The following is a 19,624-nucleotide window of genomic DNA, read 5'->3' as shown; positions in this document are numbered from 1 at the left end:
TAGGAGTTTGTCAGCCAGGGATCGTGAGATGGGTGTCAGGAAAGACAGGTGAAGGGAAGAGCAGATGCAAAGACACAGGGGTATGGCCTGACCAGGCGGGGCTCAGTGGCTGAGCATCGACCTATGAACCAGGAGGAGGTTATGGTCCGATTCCCAGTCAGGGCATATGCCCAGGTTGCAGGCTCGATCAATAAAAAATATATATATTTTAAAAAGGCACAGGGGTACGAAGAACATGGCTTCCTGGGAGCCCCTCCAGGGAGTTTGTTTGGGCCGGAAGTCAAGGAAAATGTGGGTAGAGGCTGGAAACAGAGGCAGAGGCCAGGCAACGGAGGGGCTTGGCTGTTGGGCTCCACCCAGTGGGACCAGCATATCTCAGCAGCCTCGGGGAGTGGTTAAGAGTTTGGATTCTAGACTCTGACTGCCTGGGGTCAATTCCTGGTTGGACCACATACCAGCTGTGTCCCCTTGGGCAAGTTCCTTAGCTTCTCTAACCTCAATATCCTGATCAGCAACTGGGAATAACAAAGGAATTGTCAGGAGCCAATTGCCATGGCTGGCCAACACCGCCAACCCCATGCGCTTGCTTCACTCCCCCCCTTGCGTGGTGCCTGCAACCCTCCCCCTCCACTCGCCCTAGGCGCACCGGGACTGTCCGAGCCCCCTCCCCTCTCACCTCCCTCCCCCGTGCCCTGTCGCCAGGGGTGGGAGGGGGGAGAGCTCGGAGACGGGTCTGGGTCTGGCTCCCTCACCCGGGGTTTCAGGGTTTCAGCCAGCGAGGGCTGCTGTGGGGCGGGTTGTAACACTGTGGGGCGGGAGGTAGGTCAGCGTGATTGCTGTTGACATTATGAATGAGAGCCTGTTACAACCACTGACACTAGTGATGGGCAGCATTCCAGGGTGTGAAGCAGGGAAACAACGGTAGCAGCAGCTTGGCTCTCAGTCTAAAGCCCCAAGTCCTGGCTGGCTGGGTGGGGAGGACAGGGAGGCAGGTAAGGCCCCCACCCCCCCCCCGGGGCAAGCTTTAAGGAGGCACTCACTGTATGGGTTGTGCAAGTTTGGGTGCCTCCTTAAATCCTCCACCTCCCCAGCCCTGACCCTGCTCACTGGCTAGTAAGGCCTGTCTATATGCAGTGACTCTGTGACTCGTGTGACATTAGCAACTCTTGGAGGCTCACAGAAGTGACCTCACTTCCCATTTGCTGAGCTCAGGAGGCAGCTGGGATATTCTGGTCTGACTTCAGCACCCCGCCCTCTCCACTCCCCAGGGAACCACACTGAGCAGCCCTCATGGAAGCTGCCGAGGTTGCTCCAATCAACCAGCAGACGGGAAGGGAGTGCACGGAGCTGTTGGCTGACATCAGGGCCTGGGCAGCACCACCAACATCATGCATTTAATGGGACCTGCTGTGGGGAGGGGGTGCCGGACTGTTACACCACCCAATGCGGAGTCTTACACTCCAGGGGACCTGGGCAGTGGCTTAGCCACCCTCAGTCCACTTGGCACTGAGTTGGCCAGGTCCCTTCACAGACTGGTAAGTGGAAGTGAACGTCTGACCAACGGCAGGAGACCGGCCCATCTGCCGGCCTGGAAGTAGTCCATTTCCCGCATCCACAAAAGAACCACAACTCAAGTTGCTGTCTCAAGAACGCAGGGGTCTCTCTTGGGTGAGGAGCCTTTGAAATCAAGACACCAGGCCTGCCTACATACTAACGACAACGCACACGCAATGAGTGCTTTATAGGTGCAGGCATTGGGTGAGTATTTCTAAATCCCCACAGATATCAATAGTAACATTAATATTAATCCCCATTTCACAGAAGACACTGAGTCTAAGTAACCTGTCCAGGCCTCAACGATTAATAAAGGCAGGGCCAGGCTCTGTGCCCGAGCAGCCTGACGCTAGAGCCCAGCACCCGGTCTGTGACTATTCAGCAGAGCTGGCCCTGCCCCAGGAACTCCACACACAGCCAGGAATTTGGAGGTGAGAATGGTTTGTTCCCATCAACAAAGTCAATCAAGCCAGAATAAAACATTTCTCAGCAGCCGGCTCTCCGGGAGATCGCCAGGGGACCCAAAGGGACAGATGTTTGTTTGAGATGGTTAGCCGGGCAAACTACATTAAGACAAACCCCTCATTTCAAAATAACTGGAAAGTGTACTTTGAATTTTAACATAAAGCTCCCTGGAATTTGAAATGTTTGGGGTGTGGTTCTTCTTTCGTGCATATTTTTGGCAGTGTCTCACTCAGTGCAGGGAACTGAGAGAGAGAAACTGGCACGTTAGCTGTGGTCATGGGAGGCAGGTGGCTGAGTTGGTGGCACAAAGCACTGGGTGTTAAGGGCTAGTGCCACCTCTTGGCAGAACAGCATCCTGCAAGAAGGTGGGGCTCACGTCACACGGACCAAATCTGACCTAAGTTTCGGAGAACTCCCCACATCCCCATCTACCGAATCTCCCCTTCCTTGAGTTGGGGTGAGCAGCCCAGTTTCTTTTAAAATCATATGTTACCACTCCCACAGCTCTAGAGCGATCCAAGAAGGCAGTAAAATAAAGTTCAAAGAGCAACGTTAAAAGGAACTCCTTCCTGGTCAACCTGACTTGTCGGAACAGGGGACTGTTATGTCCACCCATTCACTCCCTACCCTTAATCCCCAAACTATTTAGGAATGAAATGTACAGGCAATGATGCAAGTTCTTTATTTTCTAAAGTAACTGAGCGCTCATCCACAAGGCACACTGGCGATCACCTGCCTGCAGGGCTTGTGCTCCGAATATTTTTCTGACGGGGTGAAGGGTTTGCTGGGAGCCACCCACACCCTCAGGGGGTAACTTCCCTGCTATGATCACCCACACACGCTGGGTCAGAGACCCACCACTCGGCTGGGGGCCCGCCTGCAGCAAATGGACACATCGACTTGTATAACGCGGTAATATATGAACACCTCTCTCTTTGGGGCTGTGGCCAAACCAAGACACGGACTTGAACTCCATATCGCACCAAATTGCGCTGGTTGGAAGGATGGCTTCAAAGAGAACCACAGAGGTTCACTGAGTACATTCACACTGTTGTTCAACCATCACCACCATCCATCTCCAGAAATTTTTCATCTTCCCAAACGGAAGCTCTGTCCCCAGGAAACAGTAGCTTCCTGTTCCCCGACCCCAGCCCCTGGCCACCATGAATCTGAGGCTTCCAGGAGCCTCACGTAAGAGCAATCATTCTGTATTTGTCCTTTCATGTCTTGCTTATTTCACGTAGCATAAGTAGGTGTGCTCTGCTTTTAGACCTGAGAATTAATTGCTAATCATTGAATAACAACCCCAAATGGAGCCAAACTACACAGACTCAAATTTATACCTAAACATAATAATCAAAATGATGACGGTAACTCGAAAACTCAAAAGATGGCAAAAGGTTACGAACAGTTAGCAGGTTATGAAGATCGTCATGGCCTGCTGGCTGCTGGCACCCGGGACCTTCCCTTTGCGCCCTTGGCGACGGATGCGCCTTGGGGACAGGCACGCACAGCTACCGGGGAACGTTCCGACAGGACTGCATTCTTTGGCGGTCAGGGGCAATAGGAGAGAAAACGTTCTTACTTGTCTGCACAGAAGCCGTGAGCTGGCTAAACCCAATGTACGTTTAGTCTAAAATGGGCTTTCCCAGTAGCTGACAACAGCCAATGTCTTCCTTATTATTCATTGTCCCTCGAAGGATAGTGTGAGAGGGTCAAAGGTCGGGAGGGGGCAGGAAAATGGTCACTGTGAAGACACCCACCGTGGTCTTGAGTTCAGCTTTGGCTTTGAAAATCCACGCATAAGGGAGCGGGGAGGTGGCACAGGAGGGAAGGTTCTATGAAGACAGAGGCCTGTTCTGAGGCCATTTGACTACTGACTTCCATCACTCAATCGGCTGGGGGTACCACTCCCTGCTTCTTAAATAGTGACTTCGAATGCTGGGCCACCTTGGACAAGCGCCTGACCTCTCTAAACCAAGGTGTCTCCTCTATAACATTTGCTCAAATACATGAACTGTGCAGGGCTCCTGCAAGTACTGCAATGAGAGCACACGGGTAAGGCAGAGAGCATGGGCTGGGACAGCCACCCGTGTGACCCTGCCCACAGTATGCCCTCCTACGCCTGCGAGGGAGGGGCATATGCCAGAGAGACTTGTTTCAGCCCGCAGCACTCAACGCCACCAACACAGAGAGAAGCGTGGTGTTTTCTCTTCCTAACACCCACTCTGTACCTCCCCCCCACCCTTTGCCCCAGTACAGACGCTCCTTTGATCAATGAAAACGTAGGTAGCATGGAGGCTAGTCGTCCAAACAAGGCTCTCTACATAGCATGGGCCCCTCCCTGGTCTGCAGTCTTGCCCCTCGGAACCCCCACTTGAATTCTTCCTCATGAATGACAGGTCCTGGTCAAACTCTCGGACATCACCACCTCCTCCACCACCTCTATTCCCGCTGCGTCAGCAGCAATCTGCACGCTGCCTTTACCTGGTCTAGAGGGTGGCCCTTAGCTGACTCAGCCCCTGCTCCGTCCTTGGGGCAACTGGACAAGGGCAACTGGACGCACTGCAGCCTCCGGCCCCTGCAGCCAGGGCGTGAGAGGCAGTGGCCATCTGTGACCTCAGCCTTCGCCTCGTGGCAGCTGAGAGGCGTGAAACTGGTCTATGGGGAGGGGGTGCTTAGGTCTACCGGATTCTTCACTGTGAAAGCCCAACCTCTTGCTCACTTAGGGGAGCGCGATTGGGGAGTGTGTGTGTATCACCATTCCAGGAGCCAGGGCAGCCCACAAGGGATCAGGACCTTTTGTTGTTACTTTGTTTCCAGCTATCTTTTTTTAAAAATATATTTTTTTAATTGATTTCAGAGAGGAAGAGAGAGGGAGAGAGAGATAGAAACATCAATGATGAGAGAGAATCACTGATCCTCTACCTCCTGCACGGCCCCTATTGGGGATGGAGCCCACAACCCAGGCATGTGCCCCGACCAGGAATTGAACCGTGAGCGCCTGGTTCAGAGGTCGACACTCAACCCCTGAGCCACCCGAGTCGGGCTGTTTCCAGCTATCTCAGAGGGGGGTGGGGTGGTGTCCACCCACACAACCTGACATGGAGAATAAGTCTTTGAATGAAGCTCTCTCAAGTGATCGCGGGCCAGGTTGATAAAGCGATTCCTCTGGCCAACCAGGTGGACCAGGGAAAGCAGGTCGGCAGAGGAGGGCTAGACACTTGAGGAAATCTCTGGGACAGACAGACTCATGCTTCCCTTGCCCAGTGGGACCAGGACTGCCCCCAGGAGGGGTGACGTCACTAAGATCAGCCACATTGGTCCTCGGAGAAGCTGCCATTCTTCCAAGTGGTTGCAGAGCATCCATGGTTTGGATGCGCTATCGGTTTGGATGCGCTATCGTCACCCAGGCCTCTAACAGCATGTGGGCTGTTTCTGCTCTCCAGCTACCAGGGCAAGAGCAGGAGATGCTCATCTCGGCTTTCAAAGAGCCAGGGGACACACCTTCCCCAGCACCCAGGTTCCTGGCTGGAACTGGGATTGCATTCCCAGCAGCAGGCACAGACCACGGAGGCTGGAAGTGTTAGTCCCAGGGCTCACTGGGTTGAGGCGGGCAGTGGCCGATCCCAGAACTAGTTACCATTTGAAAAAATGAACTTTCTCCTACAGATTTAGCCCAGGGTTGAAGTGCCTGATAAGACTGTCAGCAACTTCCAGACGGGTTAGGCAATCCTTCAGCTCTCAGTGGGCCTCGGGATTAAAGGCCGGCCCTGCCAGGCTCCACAGAATGCCAGCTCAGGTTTCCAGGCCTGGCACTCGCCAGCCCCTTATCCCCTTATCGTATCGCCAGCCCCTTATCCCCTTATCATATCGCCAGCCCCGTGTCAGTTCATGACACCTGCTCTGAAGCAGAGCTGTGATCCTGCAGAAGCCCATGGGGCGTTTCATTCATTTCTCACATGTAATTGGCTATGTCATGTAAGTTATACAAAACTGGTCTGGTCAGTTCCTTGGTAACAGGAAGTGTGTGTGTAGAAGCTCATTGGAAAACTATTATTATTATTTTCTATTACAGTTGACATACAGTATTATATTAATTTCAGGGTAGATTTGCAAATAATGTTTAAAAGCTTGTTCTAGGCCAGTGGTCGGCAAACTCATTAGTCAACAGAGCCAAATATCAACAGTAGAACGGTTGAAATTTCTTTTGAGAGCCAAATTTTTTAAACTTAAACTATATAGGTAGGTACACTGTTATTAACTTAATTAGGGTGCTCCTAAGGCTTAGGAAGAGCCACACTCAAGGGGCCAAAGAGCCGCATGTGGCTCGCGAGCCGCAGTTTGCCGACCACGGTTCTAGGCTGAGAAAATTTTTTGCAGAAAAGCAAATTCGGATTTTGTGCTGCATTCTACCACCAATTCAGCGTTACTGTTTAGAGAAAACCGAACCAACTGAGGTGGGAGGTTGTGGAGCGGTGTGAGTATAATGAGAGAACACGCAGGACGACACGACGTCCTTGTCGTTAGTGCCACTAACAAACTTTCCTCACACAGGAGGCCGCTGCTGAGCCACACCGTGAGGCCAGACACCCAGCGTAACTAGCTCCTTACAGCCTTTCTCCTAAGCTCATGTGAGATCTAGACCAGCCGTGGGCAAACTACGGCCCGCGGGCCGGATGCGGCCCGTTTGAAATGAATAAAACTAAAAAAAAAAAAAAAAAAGACCGTACCCTTTTATGTAATGATGTTTACTTTGAATTTATGTTAGTTCACACAAACACTCCATCCATGCTTTTGTTCCGGCCCTCCGGTCCAGTTTAAGAACCCATTGTGGCCCTCGAGTCAAAAAGTTTGCCCACCCCTGATCTAGACAGAAAGATAACAAGATAACATGACTAGAGTCATGCCATACACACACACACACACACACACACACACACACACACGCACACTCTCTCTCTCTCTCCACTCCCTGCTGCTTTCACTGTCTCTCAAACCCTTCTCCACCCTGTTCTGGTTATTCCCTTGAAAACTGCGGGGAGTGGGGCTGCATTCCTGCAAACCCATCCACATCCCCTTCCCCTTCCTCCTGGACACACATTTAAAGGGACCAGCAGAGCCTGGCCAGTGTGGCTCAGTGGTTGAGTGTCGACCGATGAACCAGAAGGTGATTCACGGTCAGGGCACAAGCCTGGGTTGTGGGCTCGATCCCCAATAGGGGGTGTGCAGGTGGCAGCCAACTGACGATTTTCTCTCATCATTGATGCTTCTATCACTCTCTCCCTCTCTCTAAAATCAATTAAGACATATTTAAAAAATTTTTTTAAAAAATAAAGGAACAGTAGAAACTTACAGGCATGTGCTATGCAGTGAAGCCCCCAGGTTCTGGGGTGAGGCAGAGGTGAACCCGGAATGAATGAGATGTTGATGGACATGGAAGCCACACGTTGAAGATGGTGAAACCAGAAAGTGGAAGGAACCCAGGCCTCTGCTTGGAGGAGATCTCCTGTTTGCAGCCTTACATGAGCAAGAAGTAGACGTCTATTGTGCTTGAGTCATCACACACATCTGGGTTTGTGTGTCACAGCAGCTTCAAGTGGCTACACCTTAACTATTAGACTCCTCAGTGTAAGAAGTCAGCAAGAGCGAATCACTCATCAATGACAACACGAGGAGCCACCAGAGCCCACGCCTGCCCTCAATCTTCTCAACACATTGTGCTCCTGGCCTGATCCCTTAACCAAAGTAAATATTTGAAAGGAAACTCAAAATGTTTCCCTCACCTAAAGCTTATGGTTAGTTCCAACTGGAAAGGCGACGGGAAGCAGTGAACCGCGGTGTGGGGTGGAAAACAACAACCCAGAGGCATATGGGATGCATACCGTGCGCGATAATTAAGCTTCCATTGTTTGTATAAAGAAGGGGGGTACTTATAAACAATAACATGTGTGGACTAGCTCCCACACAATGCACCAGAAACCGTGGCTCGCTCCCTCTGGGAGGAGGCCTGGGCTCAGAGTGGAAGGGGACACACTTTTACCCCACACGCCGTTTCGTACAATTTGAATTTTTGTTACCATGGACAGGTAATTCTTTTTGTAAACACAGTTTTTAAATCGCCTGAATATTTAAAACAAACAAACACATACACATCCCTAGGAAAAATATGATCCCAGCACTCAGTAAATGTTGATATATTTTTTTAAATTAAAAAAATGTCTGGCGTGTAGACATTGCCTCTAAAGCTAGCCAATGCTTCTTCAGGAGTCCCACTGTGCGAAGGGCACAGTGCCAGGTGCCAGTAGTCTCCCTGGGCTGCCACCTCAACATCACTACATACCAGCTGGGTAACCCTGGGCAAGTTACTTCACCTCTCTGTGCCTCTCCATACAGGGAGGTTACTGAGAGCACCTGGCTGAGGATGGAGAGCTGAATGACGAGCAGATCTACTCAAGGTCACGTCCTCCATTTATTTTTTCTCAGGAGAAAGCTTTGTTGTTATTGCTCACACACTGTCGACCTTATGGTTCATCTTCCAAAGTTATTTTTGGCCAATGTCTCTTCAGGAAACATGTTTACATCTCCAAACACAACACAACATTGTAAACAAAATGACGCGAAGAAGCTGCGACTTACGTTGCAAATACAACAGACAGAGCGTGGGGATGAAGTGGAGGTGGAGGTGCCAGCAAAGGGGGTTTAGTAAGTTACTGCCCACAAAGCCACTGTCGGTGAAGGAGCCTGTGAGCAGTTGGCCATCGGAACTGATGCCTTCAGTGCCTGGCACAGAGCGGATGCTCACATGTGTTAGCGCTGACAAGCAGTAGATAGTAATTTGAAAAAACTGTTGTACTGAATACAAACCCAAGGCTACAGTAGAGCGGTGAGGGAGGGAACCTGGCTCTCCCCGCCTGGTTGTCCAGAATGCTGCCAGCGGCCCAGGAGAAGATGATGGGCTAATTACAAGGTTGTAGGAAGCGGTCTGAAATAATTTGATTGTGGGGTGATTTTTATAATTTAGAATGAGAATTAGAGGGTGTGAACGTTTCCTGATCACCCAGTGGAAAGCTGTAGCTAGGGGTCTCCCATACCAGAGGCCGTGTCATCCCTTACTGCACCATCCACCTTGACCTCAGTCATGGAACCTTCTGACCAGCAAACTGCACACTTCCTCCTTCCCGCATCCAAATCGCAGGCGGGGTTGGGCCATGTCCCGGCTCCTGGGATGCTCCTGAGATGCTCTAATGTCCACTAACACTGTCCAGACCCTGCCTGCTGACCTAGGGGGAGATGCTAGTGAGGCAAGGGTGGCAGCCTGGGCGAGTGTGGGAAACCCATTCACTCACTGCTGGCCCGGATGTGCACCAGGACAAGATAAGCTCTCCGCTGCAGCCTGGAAACCTGCAGCCAAAGCCCTAACATTCTCCACTCTTCATCCCAGCAATTCTGTTTCCAGAATTTCAGCCAGACAAAACCGTCTGCAATGTGCAGAACAATACAGCCACAAAAACACATTTTCAGATATATCAAAACAGGATGATCTGGCTTAGCCTCTATTGCAACCTTGACACAAAAATGACATTTCCTGTCTTTACAGAATCTGTGCTATATAATTTTTAATGTGTTTTCATTGAATAGACCTATCAAAATTGACACAAGCAGTTCCCTATTGTTGGACATGTTCTATTTTTCAGTAGGAAAAATGAAAAGCAACCTAAATGTCCAGCAGTAGGGGGATGGTTGAAGCCATATAATGCGATGGTCCTATATTTGGTGTCACACACACACAGACTGTGCATCAATATGAGCAGGTGGTTTGCTCACAGATGACTTTTTTCTTCCCATTTTGGTTATATTTATGGCCAATTTTTCTATAATAACTATATATTATATAAACGTTTTAAACATTGTTTTCAACTTCCTTCCTCCACACGGAAGTCTGAAAGAACCCCTAGAAGAGTAAGGGGTGGGGCATGGTACAGTCATCACAGATGAAATGGCAGCATATGCCTCCAAGTCATGCAAACCTTTGGGGGTGGGGGTGGGGGAAGTAACGCATTAGGCCTGCCACTTACACGACCACAGCCAGCAGCTCTGCATTTGACCAGAAGAATGATGAGCACACTCCCAGGGTGGGAAACACCTCATTTGATGTCTGCACACGGTGGCAGGAATGAAACCACTGACCCGGACTCTAGTATCTGGGAAGTTCTTGGAAAGCCACCAAGTTGAGTTTTAACAAGGCCATGCCTCCTACTTAACCAGTCCTTCACCCTTGGAAGTGGGGGCGCTGGTGGGATACCAAACTCCTAAGAAGCCAATTTTCCTTCACTCTTCAGCTCCACCGAAAGCGCAACTTCACTTTCAGGCAAAAGCAGATGTACGAGGCGGCTGCTCCAACCACAGAGGCAGAGCCCTCGGTTAAGTGTGGGATGTGGCCTCGCCCGGCCAGCTCCTGAGAGCACAGAGAGGATTAAAGAATGTGAAATGGGCCTGGCCAGCGTGGCTCAATGGTTGAGAGGCCACCCAGGAACCAAGAAGTCACAGGTTCAATTCCCAGTTAGGGTACGTGCCCAGGTTTCTGGCTCCATCCCCAGTGGGGGGCATGCAGAAGGCAGCCAATGAATGATGTTTCTCTCTCATTGAGTTTCTATCTCTCTATCCCTCTCCCTTCCTCTCTCTCTAAAAATCAATTAAAAAATATTTATTTAAAAACGAAAGAGAAAGTGAAATGGGACAGTTCCTACACGTCCTCAGGTTTACACACCAAGCCCTGAGACGAGGTTCCCACAGTCAGAACTTCCTGGAAGGAAGACTCCATTGGAGCCCAGATGGGGCCTCCCAGGGGGAGATCAGAGGGTAACAGAAGCGGGTTCAGGACAAGCTGCCATTGTCATCGGTGAAGCCTTGATTAACACCATGTTCTTGCTGGAGGAGTTCTCAACTGTTAGCACAGCCAACCACAAGCATCTCCACCAATTCCCAGTTTCCCTGCAGCTCCGGGGCGGGGGGGAGGGGAAGGGGCGGGGGCAGGAGAAGGGGGAGGGGGGGGACCTGGCTCTCCTTACTTGATGGTCTGTTGCCAGCTGCCCAGGAGAAGGACCGGCTAATGTGTGCATTAAGGTTGCAGGAAGTGGTGGGCACACATTTTTCTCACACACACATTCACGCACGTTTTCATTCGCTAAGTGACTCCTTATTCTTTTGTTGTTGACTTTTGCTTTGTAATCGGTATATTCAGGGGCATTCATACATTTATATTATTCTTTATTCTTAAAACTGACTTTTTTCTTCGAAGGAACTCTTGAAAACTCCGTCTTAAATTACAGTGACGATGCCCAAAATACTTTACATGCGGCCTTCACATGCTCTATCTACCGGGCAGAAAGGAACCAGGAAGCTTGACTTTACAAGGACGGCAGTTACCGAAATGCGCCAGTTCAGTTTTATTCCTGAATTTAATTTACCCTCGTTTACCTGCGGGCGAATACAAACACCCACTTCGGTGCAGCAAAGGGGGATCATCAAAGACCCCAGTCGCTTCCTGACCGCTCTTCACAAAACACAAAACCTGCGCTCACCTCAGGAAGGGCCTCAAAGCAAGTTCTTCCGAGAAGCCAGGTTATTTTACAGGTTTAATAGATCCAGCGCCCGGGGCACCTGGTCGGAGGCCCAGCGGCTGGGAAGCGGCGGTCCGGCCCCCAACCGGAACCGCGCGCAGCGGGAACGCCCGGCCCTGCGGACCCCCTGCCGCGGCCCAAGGCCACTGCACCCGGAGCGGAGGTTGGGGGAACTGGGGTGGGGGTGTGGGGGAGGGGGCACGGGGGGTGGCCGGGGGACGGGAGGGGGTGTGGGGGGCGGGGAACCGGAGCCTCCGCGGCCTTGCACCTTCTCCCCGGCGCTACCACTTTCTTACAGTTCCTGAACCTCAGGGAAGCGAGAAAGTAGCCTACGAACAGGGGAAAAGGTGATCGGGGGGTATCCGAGCACCGAGACCCTGTTCCCCTGCACCTCTCCCTGGTCCAGGCGAGGGGGCAGGAGGGGGCAGGGTGCCCCCACGCCCTGCCGGCCCCGGCGCACCCCCTCAGCCAGGTGACACCCCGAGCGGAGCGCGCGCGGCTCGCCACCTCGGCAGGTCCCGGCTCGGTTCGGCTGCCACGCACTCATCTTTCCTTTCTCGGTCGGCGTCGAGCTCACGCCCGGACCGCGGGCTCGCGGCTCGGGGACACTCCCACGTGCCGCGGCCGGCGTCAGGGTCAGATCGCCCCGAACCCAGGAGGGCACGGCCCTCGCGTCCGACGCGGCGCGCCCCGGAGGCAGGCGGCCCCAGGGAGTCCGCGCCGTCCATGCCCAGCGACGCTCAGCCCCCGCCCCAGCTCCGTACCCTCGGTCCTCGGCGCTTCTCCGTCCCCTCCGCGCTCCTCCGTCCCCTCCCCTCCCCTCCCCTCCCCGTCTGGCGCCCGCTCTCCGGATACTTGGGCGCTGGGTGCGCCGCACTCACCCGCTCCACCCGGCGGGCGCGCCGCTCCCAGCAGCAGGACCCCCAGCAGTGTGAGTGTGACCCCGCAACTCAGGCCGGCCATGGCTCCGGGGCGCCTCGGCCGCGGCGGGGAAAGCGACTGTGGCCCGGGGTTCGAGGCGGTGCCGCGGGCGCCGGAGCCTGGCAAGGGCAGCGCTGCGCTCCGCCCCTCCTGGGCTCTCTCACCTGCGCGCAGGCGGGCGGGCCGGGGTTCCGCCCTGCGCCGCAGGAGCTCGAGCTGGCCCGACCTGTCCCCTCCCCCCTCCCCTCCCCCCTTCCTGCTTCAGCACCTGCCCGTCGCTCCCTGGAGGCTGGGACTTGTCGTCACCTTCCCTGGGCTAGTCCTTCCTGTCTAGGCCGAGAGTGATCGGGTCTTTTTGTCTAAAGGCGTGGTGGTCGCGCTTGGCGGAAGCCAGGCTGCCTTCCCTTCGCTGTCCTGAAAAAGTAGGGGGAGGCCACTGCGTTCCCCATTTTGCAGGAGAATCTTTGTGGGTCGCCCCAGGCCCTGGCTTCCTCCTCTGTGCTCTCTCCTCTGCTACCTGACTTGGGCGGAGGCGGGACTTTAAAGCCCGCTTCAGCTGCAGCCTGCCGCCTCCTCCAGGCACCTCACCTGCAGTATTTCTAACACTGAAACACACTTGCTGAGTTCCACAACCCGCCCAAGGTCTCTGGGCCAGTGGGTAATTTAGAGACCGGACTTGACAGCTCGGGATGGGTTTTCCACAAACGGAGATGCTTTGTTAAATTTTTGAAGAACGATTGAGTTGAATGAATGAATGAATGAATGAAAGCAGGAGGCCAGAATGGCCAAGAGAAGAAACCTGAACGGGTCCACAGGGGCCCCTTTCTTCAGGTGTGAGTGGAGGAGTAAGTGCCATGTGCATTCAGGTCAGTTGTTGGGGTGTAAAAATGAATGATGCTGGCTCCTTTCCCTCCTCCCAGGGGCCTTTTGTCTCTGGCTTCTGTGGATTCTTCTTCTATTCTGTAGGCTACATCAAGTTCAAGGGCACAAGGCCACTGGGCCACAGGGAGAGGCAGTGGATGGTTTGCCAGGAGATTCAGCCCCTATTGTCACTGCAATGCCAGCCACTGATTGAGAGAGAAAAGGGCTTGGGTATCGAGGCCCTTTCGTGAGCCTGGAAATGGAGGAGTTTGCTGTGGTCTGGAGCTGAGATAAGTGTTCCTGGGGATGACTTACTTTGCCAAGTACTTTGCCCCAGAGGTAACCATGTGGTGCAATTTCAGTCCTAGGATGAGTAAGACGAATAGGGATAGGGAAAGGCCTCGAGGAGTAGCTGTAGACGGGGGCTGAGTGAACCCGGTTCCACGGGACTCAGGAGCTCTCTGGATCTACTCTCCATCACCTTCCCAAATTGTGCCACCTAGGAGGTCAAGTTAAAGGGTCAGGGGACAAAAGGAGGGAACAGTGGAGCTGGAGACAGCTCTCTACTCTCTTCCTAAGCCTCTGTAAGTCACATGCCCACAGGGCGCAACGAGCCAGACCCTGCCCTTCCCGGGAGAGCGCCCTCACCCTCGGATATGATCCTTGCCCACGCAGGCCCCTGCCTGCCAGCCTTGCTTGGAGTTTGGGAGGAAACAGTCTTAATGCTTTCAGGGGTTTCCCCCCAGGAGAGGGAATCGAGTCAGACAGTCATTGGGCTGGAGGTTCTGGAGCTCACCTGGGTGTCACTTCCGCTGGATGGAGTCACAGAGAGGGGAGGTGACACAGTCAAGGCACACTGCAAGTGACCTTGAGAGCGGAAGCCAGTGTCTGTCCAGGAGCCCACAAGCTCTCCTTCCTAAAAAGTCCTGGTCTAACTGCCGGCACAGCGGACTGGCCAGGTCCCCGGGCCCTCCCTCCCCACAAGTTGACATGGCTTTTTAAAATAAAATCAGCGGTTTATTTTGGAACAATTTTATACTTACAGAGAAGTTGCAAAGGTAGCATGAGAAATCCTATGTACTCTTCACCCAGGTGGCTCTAAGGTTAACCTCTTGCATCCCATGATGCATTTGCCAAAACTAAGAAGCGAATGCTGGTATGACTATTAACTACACTCTAGGCTGGATTTGGAAGTTTCCAGTGTTTTCACCAATATCCTTTTTCTGTTCCTTAGTTTCCTGGGATCGGTGACAGTTTCTCAGTCTTTTCGTGTGTTTTTTATGATCTTAACAGCCTGGAGTGCCTGCAGGATGTCTCCCAATCTGGGTTCGTCTGCTGCTTTTCTCATGATTAGCTATGGATTTTTGGTAAGAACAGCACAGAGGGGAGAGCTCTTCTCGATACCGCATCCTATCAGGGGTGGGTGACACCCCCAGGACATCACTGGGGGGCGTGCACCTTCATCACTTGGTTAAGTCTCCGCCATAAAGTTTCTGTTTTCCCCTTTCCCTGCTCTGCCCCACTGAGCGCAACTCACTAAGTGCATGACATGTCTTTTAAATGTATTTTAAGCAATAGATTACTGATCTCTCTTACTTTTTTATCAGAACGTATTTGTTGTAGAAAACTGGTCACTTGTCCCGTAATGTGTCTCGGAGCCTGGTTGTGATTCAACAAGTTCCTTTGCCCTCGATGGTTCCTATAAACTTGCAGTTGAATGTGGAGGCCTGATCTAATCCGTGTCTGACTTTTTCCAGCAGGACCACTCGGGGTGGGGTGGTGAACTTCCGCCAGGAGGCACCGATTGTCGCCTTTCTGTGACAATAGCAGCTTTGATACCCACTCTGTTGCCTTTAAATTCCTCAGGACTTACCTTATCAAAATATTTCCTAAATGAAGATGGGTCATTTTCCACCCTCATTGCAAATAGTAGATTTCAGCCAATCAAAGCTATTACCCATGGTAAGAAACACCATTATTTTATGTTCTGCCGAGAAAGAAAAAAGAAACCCACTGGAATGAGTCTATGGACCATGCTTCCTTACCACTGGGAACTTCTCCAATGTCAATATTATTCTGAGGCAAGCTGGAAAATACCAACATCGAGTTAGCATTTTCCTCTCCCCTAAACTTAGTTTTATTCTTTCCTCTGTTGAATCGAATTTACTAAAAGTTCATTCAATGTCAGCAGGACGCCTCTGACATGCGGGTATCTGATGTGCTTCCCGCAGCCTTAGCAGCGCAGGCATCTGTCACATTGGGGGCCTTTGTTGTGTGACTTGGATGGTTCCTTCATCTACCCCGGGGTCAGCAGTTTCCTCTACCTCCCTCGTGTCACTTGGTGCGTGGTCCACTCTTCTTCTGCACGCTTCTCAGTGACAAATCAGCAAATTCTGTTTCTTCTGGGTCCTTCCTTAAGTCCCATAAGCGCTGGGTTGTAGCTTCGCCAGGACATATGGAATTGCAGTCATTCCTCTAATGACACATATTTGCCAAGTCGTTGCCTCACTGCCCTATTCCCAGGCCTTTCTGTACCCGTGCCAAGTTTCCATCTCCATACTCAATCGGATTGTAATTTTTGACGCTATTTTGAATGATAAACCCCATTCACATGCATAGGACCAGCCAATCGTGCAGATCATTCAATGGAGAGTCGTGTAATAGGAGCAGTTATGGCCAATTGCGAGCATGTACTGGCCCCACAGCTGAGCCTGGACCGCTGCTCATGGCTACGACTGGGAGAGGCACCCCCATTTCAGAGATGTTTACAGTTTTTAAAAAATGCATTTCAGAATTGATGAAATACAGACCTTCTGGCTATGTGGCTGGCAAGAATCCCATTGATGTGTCTGGGGGACCTCCCCCCAGAACTTAGCTCAGTGCTTCCATATTCCAGCGTTCGCCCAGGGGGGTGGCCCTGGCGCTGGAGGAACTCTCGCCCCTCACCCACTTTGGGGAACTCTGCTCAGGGGTTGTGGCCGTTCTTTCTTGGGGGTGCAGGTGTCCTCTGCTCCTCTGTGAGATGTGCTCTGGAGTCCGCTCCCACCCTTTTCTGGCATGACCAGCTAATGACTGGTGGGTAGGACAGTCTAATGTAAGTGATGTATTCATGAGCCCCTTGGCCCCAGGTCTAAGCTAAGTCCTCTGATCCGCTTTATCAGTAATGAGATAAAGGACACACACTCCCAGATTGCCTGGCGCTGTGTGGTCTTGGGCAAGTCACCTAACCTCTCAGTGCTTTTCTCCTCACCTGTAACCTGGGGATAAACAATAGTGCCTATCTGATGGGATTGCTGTGAAGATCAGATCGGATATTACACGTAAAGCACTGAGCACAGTGGCAAGCATGCTACAGCATTAGCTATTATTGGAAAGACAACATTTTGATCTTGTTTCCTGAGTCATTTTTCAAGAATAAAAAAGACATGGAGACTCTGGCAAGCTCGGTCCCTAGTGATGCCAGGGAACAGGAGGTAGGTCAGGCAGGCCTTGGCTTGCTACTCGGAGCTACTGGCCCCAGCCAACAGGTAGCGAGGAGAAAGCAAGGAACTGCATGTCCTCCAGCCATCCTGGCCCCTGGAGGGGAGGAGCCTGTTGAAATGGTGCCACCCTGGCCGGTGTGGCTCAGTTGGCTGAGCATCGTTCTGTGTACCAAAGGGTTACCGGTTCAATTCCTGGTCAGGGTGTATGCCCAGGTTTTGAGCTTGATCCCCAGTAGGGGGCATGCAGGAGGCGGCAGATTGATGTTTCTCTCTCACATTGATGTTTCTTTCTCCGTTTCTCTCTCTGTAAAATCAATAAAAACACATTAAAAAAAAAAACAAGAAAGAAAGACATGGTGCCAGAAGATTCAAAGGTGGTGGCGTGCAGGTGCCTGGAGACTCTTCCAGCGTCCCCTCCTGTCATGTTCCCTTGGGCAGGACTGTCCACTCCATATCCCCACAGTTTCTACCTCCTCTTATAATTCAGGATGTCTGTTTCATAACCATTTCCCACACCTGTCCTGTCCAATCTAATTTCTCTGTCACCAAAGATGAATCTGCTCTTTCTTATCTTCCCACCCTGGGCCTTAGCATGGTCCATGGTTTGCTCAAAGCCTGGGCCGGTTGTTGGAGCAGCTCTTTACAGTGAGTGAACTATCAGGGACTCTGGTGCCGACCCCTCCTGAGACCTGGGGCCTCGGGTCCCATCCCAGGCAGGACCCTCTCTTGCCTTTCTGAGCTGCTAAGAGAAGAAAGACATCGAGAGAGGCAGGCTGCCTTTAAAGACTTCAACTTTGGAAAGTTTGCACTACAGGGAACAAAACTTTGCTACGCAGAAGATGTCCCGTGTTTCTCTCTTTTTCTCACTCCCTTCCCTCCCCATGCTCTTCCCCTCTCTGGGTGTGGTGGTGGGACTGGACAGGGTGGAGGGGCTGGGGCTGGGTGGGGCTCTCAGCCACAGGTCAGCCTGGGGGCCTTGGGAGTGTTTGGGGAAACTGGCTTTTTTAGTCCAACCTCGCCCTGTGTCATTTACCAGGTGACCTCTTCAGCAAGCCAACTCTTACCCATGATTATCTGAACTAATAGCTTTAATTATTATATTAAAATGAAGTAATTGTCCGGGGAGCAAGAAGCACCCACACTTTTTGTGACTGTGTAGCCCTATGCTGCTTTCCAAGTCCCAAGTGCCGTGTGTATGTGTGTGTATGTGTATGTGTGTGTATGTGTATGTGTATATGTGTGTGTGTATGTGTGTGTATGCATGTGTGTGTGTATGTGTGTGTGTGTGTATCTGGCTCTCTGTTTTATTTTTACACAAATGATAACACTGTCACCTTGTTCTGCACCTCAGGGATTTTTTTTTTTCTTTCAGCATAACAAGATTTTTTATTATCTTTCCATGTCCATACATCATCGTTTTTAATGGCTTGTGCATGGAACACACTTTCTGCTCCAGGGCACAGCCCCAGGCTGCGGACTGTAGAGCTATGTCCTCAGGTTGTTGTGTGCCTCAGGAGGGGCGGGAAGCTGCAGACAGAGGAACGTGCTGACTGAGGAGACTTGATGTCCATGATGCTTACAAAGGTGTGGGCGGGACTCGAGCCAGCCTGGGAGGCAGCCCCATGGAGTGGGCTCAGTTTATCACATCCCACGGGGTGGTGTGTGTGTGTGTGTGTGTGTGTGTGTGTGTGTGTGACTTGCCCAAGGTCACACAGACAGAGGCAGAGCCATCAGAAAACGGGGTCTTCATTCCCAATCTGTATTCTTTGATTGTCAGAAAGTGAAACAAGACAAAAGAACTTCCTTGACTATTGGAATCCCATTCGTGAGTCTAGGAAAGAGTTTTTAAATTAATCATTTCCACAAGCAAGACCAATTAGCCAACTCTTGTATTATGAGTTTCCAAGCTTTTACTATTTACCCAACTTACAAATTGCCTTTGAAGTCATAACTGGCAAATGTATTCACGGCAAATGCTTTTAAAAGCAACAATCTGGCACCAGTGTGTGTGTCCTCAAATAGGATAATGGGCGAGTGAATGATGATACATCTCCCCAATGGGAAATTAGGCATTTCTTAAACTCGGTATTTATGGAGTTTGCGATAAAGTGGAAAATGCTCAGGGAAAATTGTGATCTCCAATTTATTTAGAGTATCATCAAATTATGTTAATTCACACATGCACTGAAGCAAGCAAAAAACCCTAAAACTTACATAAAGAAAAATAAACACAGGAAAGGAATACACCAGCATGTTACTGATAATGATTATCTTTAGGTGGGTGAAATATGGGTGATTTTTACTCTCTTCTTTCCCCTTTCCTAGATGTTCTACACTGATCATCTAATACTTTTATAACAATAACAGCATCAACTACAACACTCAATTCAAAATTAAAAAAAAAAGTCACCTGGCCACTGTGGCTCAGTGGTGGAGCGTCGATCTATGAACCAGGAGGTCACTGTTTGATTCCCAGTCAGGGTACATGCCTGGCTTGCAGGCTCGACCCCCAGTAGGGGGCATGCAGGAGACAGCTGATTGATGATTCTCTCTCATCATTGATGTTTCTACTTCTCTCTCTCCCTTCCTCTCTGAAATCAATAAAAATATATTAAAAAACAAACAAAACAAAATTAAAAAGTCACTGTGATCATTTGCAGGTCTCTTAATGACTGGACAGCCCGTGTCAAATGGTCACAGTGACTTCTGACCCAGTCA

General features: G+C 51.3%; 1 protein-coding gene across 3 annotated transcripts in view; it reads right to left on the bottom strand.

Annotated features, from left to right (window-relative positions):
* CDCP1 (CUB domain containing protein 1) overlaps positions 1-12,724 on the bottom strand; it is a 34,423-nt gene extending 21,699 nt beyond the window's left edge. The window contains exon 1 of one of the 3 annotated variants that reach the window (XM_036333093.1): positions 12,524-12,724. In XM_036333093.1, coding sequence (XP_036188986.1) covers positions 12,524-12,605 — 82 coding nt within the window. In that variant the 5' untranslated portion in view covers positions 12,606-12,724. Of the gene's footprint in view, positions 1-12,185; positions 12,426-12,523 lie in introns of those variants that run through there. The other 2 variants (XM_036333092.1, XM_036333094.1) reach the window with 2 other exon arrangements.
* Between the last annotated feature and the right edge of the window lie 6,900 nt (positions 12,725-19,624).

Source organism: Myotis myotis, unplaced genomic scaffold (assembly GCF_014108235.1).
Source record: "Myotis myotis isolate mMyoMyo1 unplaced genomic scaffold, mMyoMyo1.p scaffold_m19_p_13, whole genome shotgun sequence".
In the NCBI taxonomy this organism is placed as follows: Eukaryota; Metazoa; Chordata; class Mammalia; order Chiroptera; family Vespertilionidae; genus Myotis; species Myotis myotis.
The sequence above is the reverse complement of the archived record's forward strand: the minus strand, read 5'-3'. Positions and strand labels throughout refer to the sequence as shown.